This window comes from Pan troglodytes, chromosome 20 (genome assembly GCF_028858775.2).
Source record: "Pan troglodytes isolate AG18354 chromosome 20, NHGRI_mPanTro3-v2.0_pri, whole genome shotgun sequence".
NCBI lineage: Eukaryota > Metazoa > Chordata > Mammalia > Primates > Hominidae > Pan > Pan troglodytes.
The window spans coordinates 5,867,316-5,882,222 of NC_072418.2; the positions used below are offsets into that span (position 1 = coordinate 5,867,316).

The window sequence follows — 14,907 nt, forward strand, 5'->3', positions numbered from 1 at the left end:
CTCCTGCCCTTCCCGCTGCAGGCTAACCTTGCCGCGGGCCGAGCCCTGCCTCGCCATGGACCAGGACTATGAGCGGCGCCTGCTTCGCCAGATCGTCATCCAGAATGAGAACACGATGCCACGCGTGAGTGCACCCGCCCTGCCCACCACTGTGGCTCCCCCTCCCCCAGCTGCCTCTGCCCTGGCCAGCAGCCTCGGGTGCCCCCACTGTCACTAAAGCCCCACGGACCACTCAGGTCCCAGTCCCCCAGGTCACACGGGGCCTCCGCCTCCTGGGCTGTCAGGGTTGCCGCCACCCCCAGGCCATAGTCAGAGCCCAGCGGGGCTTGAATGGACGAGGAGGCAAAAGGCCCAGAGTGGTGGAGCTGGGGCGGCCGCATGGGCAGAGGCACAGGGTGGCCTGCAGAGCCTTTAGGGAGACCCGTTCCTGTCTCCAAGCCCCAGGTGCATCTGGAACCCTGTGGGATTTGGGGGGCCCTGGCTTTGTCCTTCCTTGCGCTCCACCCTGCCTCCCCAGCCCAGCCGTGTTTGCCTTGCCCTGGGCTCCAGGCAGGCCACTGGCCACACAGGGTCTCGGGGCTGGTGGCTGCTGTGTGACAGCCACATCCCTCACCTGCTTCCCCACCCGACTCCTGCGGGGGGCTGAGGGGCCAAACTCCTGTTGCTGTCTACACAACATGAAGCCTGGGTTGGAATAGCATCAGGCTTAGCCTGCACGGCCACCAGTCCCTGCCCTGTGATAGACGCCCAAGCCATCATTCTCGAAGACGAAGTTGCCATTGTCCCGAGTCCCTCCCCCATGGGCTGGCCTGCATAGACGGGTCTGAGGGGCATGGGCCTTTGGGGAGGGGCTGTCCCATCGCAGCTCCCTCAGTGCCAGCAACCTCTGTGCCCAGGCATTGGGCTAGGCCTGGGGCAGGCTCACCTTCAAGGCTTTGTTCAGCTTCAGACCCCAAAGCCTGGGTCCCGGGACCTGCGGGAGCCCACCACAGCCGCCTTCTCCCCCTGTGCGGTGCGGCCCCCACAGGGCAGAGCCAGGGAGGCAGATCCAGGATCGTGCGTGATGTAGCAGGGTCCCCATTGGTAAAGGGACAGGGCCACTGCAGAAGAAAAGTGGCGTAGAATTAGAGGGGTCTTTGCGATCTCAGGGATTTCAGAGAGAGGCATAAATACAGGGGCATCTGTGTGCACAGAGAGGATGTGGGCACCACGGCGCCCAGCATCAGGAGCAGCCCTAGTGCCGGCCCTCGGTCTCCAGAGCACTCACGGGGCTGCCAGGAGGACAGTGGGAGCCTGCGGGCCCAGCAGTGCGTGGGAGGGCGGGGCGCAGTGTGAGGATCCAGCACCCTCCATCCAGTGCACTTCGAAGTCTCACGGATGCAGCCAGACCGGGGTGTGAACGGGAGATGGGGGAGGAGCGGGCATTGGCAGTTTTGGGAGAGCTCCCCACACACCCGTCCTGCCCCGCAGTCACCCAGCACAGCCTGGACTTTATGACACAGAACCACCTTCAGACCCAGACGGAGCACCAGGCTGTGGAGAGACAGCCCTGGAACCCTCCAAAGTGTCAGGGCCATGACTGCGTCACAGGCTGGGGGCAGGGAGATGTGAAAGCAGACGGAATATGACCCTACGCAAGCCTGTGTTTCCTGGGGCTTCACCAGAGAGGCCGCAGACGGGGCCCACGCAGCACTCGCAGAACCTCTCCCAGTCCTGGGGGTCCGGAGTCGGAGGTCACGGTGTGGGCAGGGCCACACTTCCTCTCGAGGCTCCAGGGGAGGACCCTTCCTGCCTCTCCCAGCTTCTGGGGGCTCCTGCTATCCGTGGCTGTGACCACGTCCCTCTGGCCTCTGCATCTGTCCTGGAACCATCTGCTTGTGTCTCTGTGTCCGTGTTTTCTTCTTATGAGGATGCTTGTCATCAAATCAGGGCCCACCCTAATGGCTTCCTCTTGAGTATAATCACATCTGCAAGAAACTCGTGTCCAATCAGAGTCCCATTCCCAGGTAGCGGGGCTCAGGACTTCACAGTATCCTTTTAGGGACACCGGTCAGCTGATAACAGACCCCTCATAGAAAAAAGACGGCGCGGGGACAGTCAGATGGGGTTGGAGGGTTAGACGGGTGTTGTGGGCAGCAGGAGATGGGGATGAGGGCCACACTCCCAGGTGGCTCTGGGTACAGCTGTTGCGTGTCTTGTGCCGTCAAGGCCTGCGTCTGTGATCATCTAGAGACGGTGAATGCATGGCACCCGCGCAGCGTTGGGAGGGCAGTTGGGGTCTTGTGCTCCCTGGCTCTGTCCCCTCTGCCATGGCCCCCATTCCTGCCACTCCACCCCGTCCCGTGGCCCTGCCCTCTCCACACTCCTGCCTGGCAGCATTGGGAGGCTGAGCCTGCCCGTGGGCCTGGCATCTCCCGGAGGCTTCTGGCACAGAAATCCCTGACCATGAGTGACCACGAGTGACTGTGTGGCTCCACTCCTTGGGTTTTCTTTTTTTTTTTTTTTTTTGAGACGGAGTCTCGCTCTGTCGCCCAGGCTGGAGCGCAGTGGCACAATCTTGGCTCACTGCAAGCTCCGCCTCCCAGGTTCATGCCATTCTCCTGCCTCAGCCTCCCGAGTAGCTGGAACTACAGGCGCCTGCCACCACGCCCAGCTGATTTTTTGTATTTTTAGTAGAGACGAGGTTTCACCGTGTTAGCCAGGATGGTCTTGATCTCCTGACCTCGTGATCCGCCCGCCTCAGCCTCCCAAAGTGCTGGGATTACGGGCGTGAGCCACCGCGCCTGGCCCACCCCTTGGGTTTTCAAGATCAAAGCCCTCTTTGCTCAGTGGCCAGAGGCTGAGAGAGGCTGGCCTGGGGGCACTCTCGGTGCTGAGAGCAAGCCCTCTGCTGATGCCCTTCAGGTCACAGAGATGCGGCGGACCCTGACGCCTGCCAGCTCCCCAGTGTCCTCGCCCAGCAAGCACGGAGACCGCTTCATCCCCTCCAGAGCCGGAGCCAACTGGAGCGTGAACTTCCACAGGATTAACGTGAGGGGCTGGCTGGGCAGGAGATGGGACCCCCCCGGGAGGCCCAGGGCCCCTCCTAGCCTCCTTGCTCTAGGGCCGGGAACAAGCGGGCTCCTCAACCCCTCCCTCTCTGCTCTCCTGCCTGCAGGAGAATGAGAAGTCTCCCAGTCAGAACCGGAAAGCCAAGGACGCCACCTCAGACAACGGCAAAGGTTAGGGTCCCAGCCCATCCGCCCTGCAGACCCCCACCCTGCCTTGCCCCGCCTCACTGTGCTTGGTGCCCGCAGACGGCCTGGCCTACTCTGCCCTGCTCAAGAATGAGCTGCTGGGTGCCGGCATCGAGAAGGTGCAGGACCCGCAGACTGAGGACCGCAGGCTGCAGCCCTCCACGCCTGAGAAGAAGGGTCTGTTCACGGTAAGCCTGCGGCACCCCCCAACCCGGGAGGTGGCTCCCAGTGGCAGCCTCCCTGGCCCCCACCTCCCGGGCACCAGCTCTGCCTCCCCGAGCCTGGTTCTCGGGCCCAGCCACGGCTCAGCACCCCCGCCCTGACCCTGTTCCTTAGGCAGGTCAGGGGCCCTGGGATCTGAGGCTGGAGGCCTAGCAGGTAAACTGGTATGTGGGGGTGCAGGAGGAATCCAGGCTCAGCCTCTTGGGCTTTTTCTCCCCACACCAATGCTACCCGGGGTCCCGAACACCCAAGCCGGTGGGGGTCCTGCCTGCAGGAGGCAGCACTGGGTCCTCCCACAGGGCCCCACTCTGTCCACATGATCCGGGAGCTCAAAGGCAGGATCACACAGAGCCTGGCTTGGGTCCCTCAAGAGAGGGCGGAAGGGGTGGGGGTCCACAGTCCCTGCCAGGAAGGCGCCTTCCTTTTTACAGCTGCTCCACACAGGGTCTCAGCACCTGCCTTAGGGCTATGAGCTGTACCAGGAGCGTGGGCTGCTGGGGGGCTCTGAGGGTCCTGCGGCCTGGGCGTGCGCTCAGCTGGCATGTCCCCCGCTCCGCAGTATTCCCTCAGCACCAAGCGCTCCAGCCCCGATGACGGCAACGATGTGTCTCCCTACTCCCTGTCTCCCGTCAGCAACAAGAGGTGGGTCCCAGCTTCCTCCGCAGCCCTCCCTACTCCCTGTCTCCCGTCAGCAGCAAGAGAGGTGGGTCCCAGCTTCCTCTGCAGCCCTGTCCCTGCGGGTCCTGGTGGGCAAGGCTGAAGGGGGCTTCCCAGGGCATAGTGGCCTGGAGCTGTGACTGTGTCCTCCCCCAGAGTCCTTAGAGTGGAGGGGGCCCAGCCCCCCATGAGGCCATGGTCAGTAATAGAAGTGTAGTCCAGGCCTAGAGCAGCCCAGAGATCCCCTCGCTGAGGGCACACCATGGCCTGGCAGTGTTGGCCTCAGACAAGGGGCAGGGTAGTCAGGAAGGGCTGCCTGGAGGAGGTGTGGGGAGCAGAGCCGGAGGAGGTGTGGGGAGCAGAGCCAGCACAGCTGTGGAAGGGAGCCCAGGGCAGCCAGACACCCGAGGGTGAAGGCCTGTGGGGCTGTCCCCGGGTTTAGGATCACGTGGTGGTGGTGGTGATTGGAGGGGCCGGACTGGGCTCCTGGGGCTGGCAGGGAAGGAGATACTTCCCAAGCGTTTGCAAGAGGTGACCCAAGTGCCGTGGCTCACGGATGCCACGTGGCCGCCTCTGCAGCCAGAAGCTGCTCCGGTCCCCACGGAAACCCACCCGCAAGATCTCCAAGATCCCCTTCAAGGTGCTGGACGCGCCCGAGCTGCAGGACGACTTCTACCTCAATCTGGTGGACTGGTCGTCCCTCAATGTGCTCAGCGTGGGGCTAGGCACCTGCGTGTACCTGTGGAGCGCCTGTACCAGCCAGGTGGGTGCTGCGTGGGGTGTGCATGTGCATGGGGGCCTCCCTAGCTCCCAGCAGACCTCAGTGTACCCACCGGGATCCGGGGAGCATCAGTACGAGCCAGGCGCCTGCCATGGCCCTCCTAGCTGGGGCCTCTCAGCCTCCCCGCCACAGCCCTCCCAGCCACTACCCTCCCAGCCCTCCCAGCCATGGCCCTCCCAGTCAGGGCCTCCCAGCCATGGCCCTCCCAACCCTCCCAGCCATGGCCCTCCCAGTCAGGGCCTCCCAGCCAGCAGTGGCATCTGCGGCAGCATGGGGTCCCCACTGGAGCCACAATCTCTGTTCAGCTCTATAGAGAAGAAGAGACAGGTGTCCCAGCCTGGCTGAGCCCAGGGGCCACTATGACCACCGAGTGGCCGCTGTCCTGGAGTGGCCTCTGGGCGCATGGAGCCTGCTGGTCCCTACAGGGAGACTGGGTTGCTGGTGCAGGGCAGCAGCAGACACTGCCTGCTGGGGTGGGGGTTTCAGAGATAACGCCATGCGAGTAGTTTCGGGAGAGCGAGGGTTGGCGCCCTCCCTGTAGCCTATGAGCTGCTCCTGCCAGCAGTGTCCCACACCCTTCTAGGCCCTGCCCTCACCATTTGAGCGTCCTCTCCCGGCAGCAGGAGCCGTGCAGCTCTGGGCAGCTTCCTCCCATCCTCTGCTCGTCCCATGCAGGCTCTCCCCTGTGTGTGTGTGTCTCCCCTGTATGTGTGTGGCAGGCTTGAGCTTGCCAGGTCCCAGCAGTGACCAACCCAGCGACCCCATGGGCCTGGAGTGATGAGAGAGTGAATGAGTGGATGGGAGAGTGGACGGGAGAGTGGATGGGTGTGTGGATGGGTGAGTGGATGGGAGAATGGATGAGAGAGTGGATGGGTGAGCGGATGAGAGAGTGGATGGGTGAGCGGATGAGAGAGTGGATGGGTGAGCAGATTAGGGAGTGGATGGGAGAGTGGGTGGGTGAGTGGATGGGTGCGTGGATGGGTGCGTGGATGGGAGAGTGGATGGGTACGTGGATGGGTGCGTGGATGGGAGAGTGGATGGGTACGTGGATGGGTGAGTGGATGGGAGAATGGATGAGAGAGTGGATGGGAAAGTGGATGAGAGTGGTTGAGGGGAGTGGATGTTTGAGTGGATGGGAGAGTGGATGAGAGTGGTTGAGGGAGTGGATGGGAGAGCGGATGGGTGAGTGGGTGGGAGAGCGGATGGTTGAGCGGATGGATGAGCAGATGGGAGAGCGGATGAGAGTAGTTGAGGAAGTGGATGGGTGAGCGGATGGGAGAGTGGATGGGAGAGCGGATGGTTGAGCGGATGGGAGAGCGGATGGTTGAGCGGATGGGAGAGCGGATGGGAGAGCGGATGGGTGAGTGGATGGGAGAGCGGATGGTTGAGCGGATGGTTGAGCGGATGCGAGAGTGGATGAGAGTGGTCGAGGGAGTGGATGGTTGAGTGGATGGGTGAGCGGGTGGGTGAGCGGGTGGGTGAGCGGATGGGAGAGCGGAGGGGAGAGTGGATGAGAGTGGTTGAGGGAGCGGATGGGAGAGCGCATGGGTGAGCAGATGTAAGAGTGGATGAGAGTGGTTGAGGGAGTGGATGGTTGAGTGGATGGGAGAGCAGATGCGTGAGTGGATGGGAGAGTGGATGGGAGAGTGGATGGGTGAGCGGATGGGTGAGCGGATGGGAGAGCGGATGGGAGAGCGGATGGGAGAGCGGATGGGTGAGCGCATGGGTGAGCGCATGGGAGAGCACAGGGGAGAGCGCAGGAGAGTGGTTGAGGGAGTGGATGGTTGAGCAGAAGGGAGAGCGGATGGGTGAGCGCATGGGTGAGCACATGGGAGAGCGCATGGGTGAGCGGATGCGAGAGTGGATGAGAGTGGTTGAGGGAGTGGATGGTTGAGTAGATGGGAGAGCAGATGGGTGAGTGGATGGGAGAGTGGATGAGAGTTGTTGAGGGAGTGGATGGGAGAGCAGATGGGAAAGTGGATGGGACTGTGGATGGGAGAGTGGATGAGAGTGGATGGGAGAGTGGATGAGAGTGGATGGGTGAGACAGTGGAGGGGTGAATGTACCCATGGATAGACTGGGGCTTCGAGACCAGCGGCAAAGCTCACACTGACCTCTGCCTCCAGGTGACGCGGCTCTGTGACCTCTCAGTGGAAGGGGACTCAGTGACCTCCGTGGGCTGGTCTGAGCGGGTGAGTGCAGAGGGCTTGAAGACCCAGAGGGTCTGGTGCGTGGCCTGAGGTCGCCTGTGTCCAAGCATAGGTCTGTGTCCCCCACTGTCCCCGGCCTTAGTGTGGTCCTGGTAGAGGGAGTAACAGGGATGAGCAGGCACCCACCAGGCCCCTAGAAAGGATGGCAGGTCCAGTGGGGAAATAACGCCCCAGTTCCTTCCATGGGACCTGCCCACCTGGGACTCGCTCCCCTGGAGTTCCATTTTCCACTCAGGGTCGAGTGGGCTTTAGTTCCATTTTAGATTATGATGAAAACATCTCAGCAGCAGCTTTGAAGCATATCATGGGGAGGGTCTGTGCCCCTCACCCAGAGCTGCCCAGGGCTGCCCCTAGCACTCGTAACCGCTCACTGCGTCCAGGCGTGTGCGCTCACCCTCCCTCCATCCATCTTAGGTTTTCATGTGCCTCAAAGTCAGTTGCAGATAGCAACGCATGTTGCCCAGCTCCTGGGCCTGTGTGGAACCTGGAGCTCAGTGTCTGCAGTTTCTCCTTCCCTCTGTGTGAAATGTCCATGTGGGAAGGTCCACGTACCCTGAGTCTTGGCTGGACTCTGAGAAACCCAGGCGCAGTGTGTGCGGGGCGTGCCCGCCACCCCAGAATGCGCTGAGGGGGGTTTACGCTTCTTCCGAAGGGACGTGCATTCGAGAGTTGTTAGGGAAACCGTCCCAGAGCCCTGGTGAGGAGAGAGCCTGGCGCGACCAACGCCAGGATGGGCACAGTCCCCGGGCCAGACCTGACACCGGTGCTCTGCCCATGCCTTCCATCCTAGGGGAACCTGGTGGCGGTGGGCACACACAAGGGCTTCGTGCAGATCTGGGACGCAGCCGCAGGGAAGAAGCTGTCCATGTTGGAGGGCCACACGGCACGCGTCGGTGAGGAGCCCGGGTCCCATGGCTGGTGAGCTCCCCAAGGCTCCAGCTCCGCGAGGGCAGGAGAGGCTCACCCCCGCTTCCACCTGGCCTCCAGGGGCGCTGGCCTGGAATGCTGAGCAGCTGTCGTCCGGGAGCCGCGACCGCATGATCCTGCAGAGGGACATCCGCACCCCGCCACTGCAGTCGGAGCGGCGGCTGCAGGGCCACCGGCAGGAGGTGTGCGGGCTCAAGTGGTCCACAGACCACCAGCTCCTCGCCTCGGGGGGCAACGACAACAAGGTACCCCCGCCCAGAGCCTGGGCTTCCCCTTCCCCAGAAGCCGCACCCCTCACGCTGGCAGGAACGGAAGAGCCTGGGCTGGGGCGGGCGCGGGGCCCACTCCACAGCCATCAGCAGGGCCCCAGGCTTGTCCTTCCTGCTCAGCCAGTCCTGCCCTGTGGCACAGGGTGACGAGCGTGTGCCCCCAGGGGTCCTTGAGGGAGCAGCAGGAGGGGTGTGGGGTGGGGTGCCAGGGCAGGTCGTCACACCTGTGAGGACCGGCCTATGGGACCACAGGGCTGGGACAGCCCCGGCCTCACAGCCCCTGTCCCCCAGCTGCTGGTCTGGAATCACTCGAGCCTGAGCCCCGTGCAGCAGTACACGGAGCACCTGGCGGCCGTGAAGGCCATCGCCTGGTCCCCGCATCAGCACGGGCTGCTGGCCTCGGGGGGCGGCACAGCCGACCGCTGTATCCGCTTCTGGAACACGCTGACAGGACAACCGCTGCAGTGTATCGACACGGGCTCCCAAGTGTGCAATCTGGCCTGGTCCAAGCACGCCAACGAGCTGGTGAGCACAGGCGGCCCGGCCTCCCACCAGGCCTCAGGATGTGCGTCCTGCTGGCCCCTTACCTGCCACCTGAGAGCAGCCTGTGGGGAGATGGGTCAGAGTCGCTCTGAAGGGAGATGGGCGAGGGAGGCCGAGCGGGGAGGCAGGGAGTTGTGGGGGGCAAGGCCCCTGGGCCTCATCAGGGCCTCACCTGGGGCAAGACTTGGGGCCTCTGGGCCCCCATCGCAGCCACACCTGGCAGCTCTGTGAGGAGCCGGGGAGCTCCTATGGCTGCCTCTGCTTAGAGGGGAGGCCCAGGATGAAGCGGGCTCCACTGAGCACCCTGGCCTGCTCCAGCCACTCCGGGCATGTCACCAGGACAGTCTCGGGGGTGACTTGCAGGTGGGGCAGAGGGGCTGTGGGCCCCGTTTGGGTCCTTGTTGGGCTCCAGCCTTTGGCGGTGGGTGGAGGGGTCCACCTGTGGCCTCCACACCTCCTAGACAGACTCAGGTGGCAGAGCCACATCCCAGCATCCCCTGCTCCTCCTGGGCTGGCTGGCGGCTCTGAGCTCTCACATGGGCTCAGGCGGGTGCATGTGAGGCAGCAGGCATAGCACCCGGCCTCGTTGCCCCTCACCGACCGCAGCGCCCCCTCCGCCCTCCAGGTGAGCACGCACGGCTACTCACAGAACCAGATCCTTGTCTGGAAGTACCCCTCCCTGACCCAGGTGGCCAAGCTGACCGGGCACTCCTACCGCGTGCTGTACCTGGTGAGTTCACGCCAGGCACTTCAAGGTGCCCCGGGATTCTGGACAAACTGCCATGGCCACCCCAGAGCACCCTGTCCTGTGTTCTTAGGGAGGATGGTGTGCAGATCTAAAACCCCGTGGGACCCAGCACCGGGGCTGGCCGGCAGGGCTTCTGGTGCTGGTTGTGTTGCCAGCGTTGGAATGGGCTCTACCGAACTCCCCAGCCCTGCAGGTGCAGGCCCTGTCCTCCTAGCTTCTTCATTTGTTTATTTTCCCCAAAAAGAGGGGTGAAGAGGAAAGCCAAAACCAACTCACAGCTGACCACTCAGATGACCCTGTGAACGTCCTACACAGTAACTGTATGCACGTGGCTGGATGGGGGCCAGGAGGCGTCCTTGTCCCCACGTGCCCTCACTTGCCAAGATTTTGTTTCTTCCCTGAAACACATGTTCTGTGCTTTCATCCGCGCATCTGACAGTCCCTCATCTGTGCAGAGTTGATGAGCCCCTCTTGCAAGGGGGCGTCCTTTGTGTTTTTGCAAAAATGCTCCAACCTTGGCTAGGTGCGGTGGCTCACGCCTGTAATCCCTGCACTTCAGGAAGCCAGGGTGGGAGGATCGCTTGAGCCCAGGAGTTCAAGACCAGCCTGGGCAACATAGCAAGACCCCGTCTCTACAAAACATTTTTTTTAAATGAGGTGTGGTGGTGTGCACCTGTAGTCCCAGCTACTCAGGAGGCTGAGATGGCAGGATCACCTGAGCCCAGGAGGTCAAGGCTGCAGTAAGCCAGGATTGCCCCACTGCACACTCCAGCCTGGGTGACAGAGCCAGACACCGTCTTAAAATTAAAAAAAAAAAAAAAAAAAAGGCTCCAACCTTGGTTTCTGCTCGTGGTGGCCCCAGCCTGCCCCTCCCTCCTGGCTCCAGAGTCTGGGGTTGCCCAGCCACCCCACACCTTGCTCCCCTCTCCTTCAGTCCCCCAGCACTGTCCCGAGGCACCTAGAAGCCCAGAGACATGGGGTGCTTCCCTCCTGTCCACAGGCAATGTCCCCTGATGGGGAGGCCATCGTCACTGGTGCTGGAGACGAGACCCTGAGGTTCTGGAACGTCTTTAGCAAAACCCGTTCGACAAAGGTAAAGTGGGTCGGTATCAGTGCCACTCGCCCCCGCCCCAGCCCGTCCCAGGGTCGTCCGTGTCCCCACTGTCCCCGGGCGTACCCTCCTCCGGGTTCCCCCACTTCCGAGCTTCCCTCACCTCAAATTCTGGGTCATGTGTCGGGGGCAGCGTGGCAGGCCGAGGCTGAACTGGCACCTCCCAGCCCCTCAGGACCAAGCCCCAAAGCCTTGGGGACCCTCCAGGCAGCTTCCTCCCTGGGCCTGCAGCTCAGCGCATCTCCCATCCCCATGTGTCTGCAGGAGTCTGTGTCTGTGCTCAACCTCTTCACCAGGATCCGGTAAACCTGCCGGGCAGGACCGTGCCACGCCAGCTGTCCAGAGTCGGAGGATCCCAGCTCCTCAGCTTGCATGGACTCTGCCTTCCCAGCGCTTGTCCCCCGAGGAAGGCGGCTGGGTGGGCGGGGGAGCTGGGCCTGGAGGATCCTGGAGTCTCATTAAATGCCTGATTGTGAACCATGTCCACCAGTATCTGGGGTGGGCACGTGGTCGGGGACCCTCAGCAGCAGGGGCTCTGTCTCCCTTCCCAAAGGGCGAGAACCACATTGGACGGTCCCGGCTCAGACCGTCTGTACTCAGAGCGACGGACGCCCCCTGGGACCCTCACTGCCTCCGTCTGTTCATCACCTGCCCACCGGAGCCGCATGCTCTTCCTGGAACTGCCCACGTCTGCACAGAACACACCACCAGACGCCAGGGCTGATTGGTGGGGGCCTGAGACCCCCGGTTGCCCGTTCATGGCTGCATCCCACCATGTCAAGCCCAAGACCAGCCCCAAGGCCAGACCAAGGCATGTAGGCCTGGGCAGGTGGCTCGGGGCCACTGGCGGAGCCAGCCTGTGGATCCAAGAGACAGTCCCCACCTGGGCTTCACGGCATCCTTGCAGCCACCTCTGCTGTCACTGCTCGAAGCAGCAGTCTCTGGAAGCATCTGTGTCATGGCCATCACCCGGCGGTCAGTGGGCTTCAGATGGGCCTGTGCATCCTGGCCAAGCGTCACCCTCACACTGGAGGAGGATGTCTGCTCTGGACTCGTCACCCCAGGAGAACTGAACCCGGACCTGCTCACTGCCCTGGCTGGAGAGGAGCACAACAGATGCCACGTCTTCGTGCATTCGCCAACACGTGCCCTCACAGGGCCAGCGTCCTCCTTCCCCGTGCAAGACTTGCGTCCCCCGTGCCTGCTGGGTGGCTGGGTCCTGTGGAGGCCAGCAGCGGTGTGGCCCCCGCCCCCAGGCTGCCTGTGTCTTCGCCTGTCCTGTCCACCAGCGCCAACAGCCGTGGGGAAGCCAAGGAGACCCAAGGGGTCCAGGAGGTGGGCGCCCTCCATCCTTCGAGAAGCTTCCCAGGCTCCTCTGCTCCTCTGCTCCTCTGTCTCATGCTCCCAGGCCGCACAGCAGGCAGGGAGGGAGGCAAGGCAGGGGAGTGGGGCCTGAGCTGAGCACTGCCCCCTCACCTCCCCCGCACCCCTTCCCATTTCATCGGTGGGGACGTGGAGAGGGTGGGGCGGGCTGGGGTTGGAGGGTCCCACCCATCACCCTGCTGTGCTTGGGAACCCCCACTCCCCACATCCCAACATCCTGGTGTCTGTCCCCAGTGGGGTTGGTGTGCATGTGTACATATGTATTTGTGACTTTTCTTTGGATTTGTTTTGTGTTTTTGTTGGCCAGTCCTGGAAATGTTTGAGGTTAGATGGGGAGGGGCCAGGACCCACCCACTGCTCCTGGGGGATGAGGTCCTGGTTTTAAAGCCCCTTCATTTCAAGCGGGTCGATCTTGCACATTCACTGGAGAGACTCTCCCCACCTCTGTCTGGGTGGGGCGCGGACCCCTCACTGTGCGCCTGTGCAGGGGGTGCTGGTGCACGCGGCAGTGTGGATTTCCAGTGGTCACGGTCTTACTGTTTCAAGGTTTTTAAATAAGAAAACCAGCCCTGCCTTCGCCCATGCCCGCCCTTGCCCACAGCGGCCCCTGCAGTTGCCAAAGAGCTGCCTTGTCGCTGTGGGCGTCAGGGCTTGGCTGGCTCAGTGCACAACCCACAGTGGCCTTCAGAGGCTCCTCCTGGGACTGGGAACCGCCGCGGGGCCAGGCGGACGGCGTGAGGTTTGTGTTGGGGCTGGTTCTGCCCATGCTAGGGGGCGGGGGAGCTCCCAGGACAGACCAGCCTTGTTTCTCATGTAATGCAGTGACGCTGTCATTAAACACGTGGATTCATGTGTGGCCGGGGCTGGCTGGCTCTAGGTCCCCGGCTCGGGTGGGGTCACACGGTCCTGCCCTAGAGCCCCCATCTGGCCCTGGAGCTGCAGAAGCAGCTTCTGAGGGGCTTCCCAGGCCTGCATTTCACAGATGGGGAGCTCAGCCCTCGAAGGCCGCAGAGACCCCTCCCGGGCCCGTCTGCCAGGGCGCCGGCCATAATCCTGCAGGGCCAAGGACTGGACTCCAGGCAAGTCCCTGCGCTCCAGCTGGACGGCCCTGTTCCAGGGAGGAGGTGCTCGGTTGACACCATCAGGGAGGGAGGGTGGGCACTGCTGGGCTGAGTTCACCCCCAGGGCTGGCCACATGGGGCCAGGAGGGACAGAGCAAGTGGGGTGAAGGCCGTGGTGGGAGGGGCCCATGATGATGGGCCAGGGCTCATGTAGAAATGGGGGAATTGGTTCCCCACGGCCCAGGACAGCCGAGAGGAGGTGGAGGGGCCCCAGGGGAGTGTACGTCAGGCTTTGCGGGGCACGGGGGCCACTCAGCAGCACTGGGGCAGGAGCCTCTGCTGTCAGCTCCACCCGACAGGCAGACCAAGGCCAGTGGGGCCATCGCTTCCTGGGGCGACCCTGGCAGTGGCTGGGAGACGCCCAGATGGAGGGGGAGGCTGACCAAGGGCCCCGCAGGGCAGGCTGCAACTTTTCTGTTGATCCTGGAATGTAGCTGGTGCAGTGAGAGGGAAAGAGAATTGAAAAACTCAGGCTGCCATAGGTTCTGCGATGAGAGGTGCAGGAGGCAGGAGCCTGGCCCAGGGGGTGCTGGTGCCTCCCCGGGGTCTGGGCGGAGAGAACAGGAGGAATGGCTGGGAAGTGGCTGAGGGAGCCAGGAGGCCGGGGGGGCCAGGGGCTGCAGGGGAGGCTGTGGGGGTCCTGGCAGCCAGGAGGCCCCAGGTGGTTTTGAGGCTCGCTCTTGTGCGGTGCCTGAGAAGAGGGTGAAGGAGCTGGGGCAGGCCCCATCCTGGGCATTGGAGATGATGAAACCGAGCAGACCTGGCCCATGTGGAGCTGGCATGGGGGGCACAGCCCAGAGACAGAGAAGCTTATGAGGAAGTGAGGAGGCGGCGTCACAAGGGTGGGGAGGGGGCCTTGGGGAAGGGCGGCCTTGGATCAGAGGCTCACCACAAGCCTGGCATTTCAGCCAGGGCTGGAGAAGGCAGGGACGCCTGGGTGAGAGGCATAGGGCACAGCCATGCAAAGGCCCTGGGGCAGGACGGCACCTGGTATGCGGGAGGAACAGAGTGAGGAGAGGAGGGCAGGGCGTGCAGGGCCTTGTGGGCCTCAGGGAGGACTTGGGCACCTACCCCGAGGGAGTGGAGCTCCTGGGTGCGTGTCCAGATGGGAAAGGCAGGGTCGTATCTGTGGGGACCTGACAAGGGCAGGGGAAGCGGAGACCAGGGTGCAGGCTCCGCCCCCACCCAAGGCCGGGCCCAGCCAGAGGAGGGGCAGGGCAGGGCAGGAGGTTTCTGGATGTTTGTTGGTTTTTTTTGTTGTTGTTTTGTTTTGTTTTGTTCTGTTTATTGTGGTAAAATACAAAATCTACCGTCTTACAGTGAGGTGGCGTTCAGTACCTTCACCACGCCGTGCAGCCATCCCATCTGATTCCAGAACATTCTCATCACCCAGAAGGCAGCCCTGTCCCCATTACGTCACCTTGTCACCCCCAGGTCCCCCTCCCCAGTCCCGGCACCCACGAATCCTCTCCCTGATTCTGTGGATTGGTCTGTCCTGGACATTTCATAGAAGTGGGATCACAGCGTGCCCTTCTGTGTCTGGTGTCTCTCACTGAGCGTGACATCCTCAAGGTGCATCCGCACTGTGGCCTGGGTCAGAGCTTCGCACCTCCTTGTGGCTGAGTCTCGTTCCAGCGCGTGGGTGCGTGGGTGGCCGTGCCGTGCTGATCCCCTCACCCTCACTGGGTGTTCGGTGTTC

The 14,907-nt window shown here is 62.9% G+C and overlaps 1 protein-coding gene across 4 annotated transcripts in view; it reads left to right on the forward strand.

Moving 5' to 3' along the window:
- FZR1 (fizzy and cell division cycle 20 related 1) overlaps positions 1–14,531 on the forward strand; it is a 31,036-nt gene extending 16,505 nt beyond the window's left edge. For 2 of the 4 annotated variants that reach the window (XM_016937046.4, XM_054673866.2), the window contains 13 exons: positions 22–124; positions 2,905–3,030; positions 3,158–3,221; positions 3,297–3,424; positions 4,018–4,100; positions 4,695–4,878; positions 7,023–7,088; positions 7,897–7,999; positions 8,094–8,278; positions 8,594–8,827; positions 9,471–9,575; positions 10,594–10,686; positions 10,969–14,531. In XM_016937046.4, coding sequence (XP_016792535.1) covers positions 56–124; positions 2,905–3,030; positions 3,158–3,221; positions 3,297–3,424; positions 4,018–4,100; positions 4,695–4,878; positions 7,023–7,088; positions 7,897–7,999; positions 8,094–8,278; positions 8,594–8,827; positions 9,471–9,575; positions 10,594–10,686; positions 10,969–11,010 — 1,482 coding nt within the window. In that variant the 5' untranslated portion in view covers positions 22–55 and the 3' untranslated portion in view covers positions 11,011–14,531. Of the gene's footprint in view, positions 1–21; positions 125–2,904; positions 3,031–3,157; positions 3,222–3,296; positions 3,425–4,017; positions 4,101–4,694; positions 4,879–7,022; positions 7,089–7,896; positions 8,000–8,093; positions 8,279–8,593; positions 8,828–9,470; positions 9,576–10,593; positions 10,696–10,968 lie in introns of all 4 variants that reach the window. The other 2 variants (XM_016937045.4, XM_054673865.2) reach the window with 1 other exon arrangement.
- The last annotated feature ends 376 nt before the right edge of the window (positions 14,532–14,907 follow it).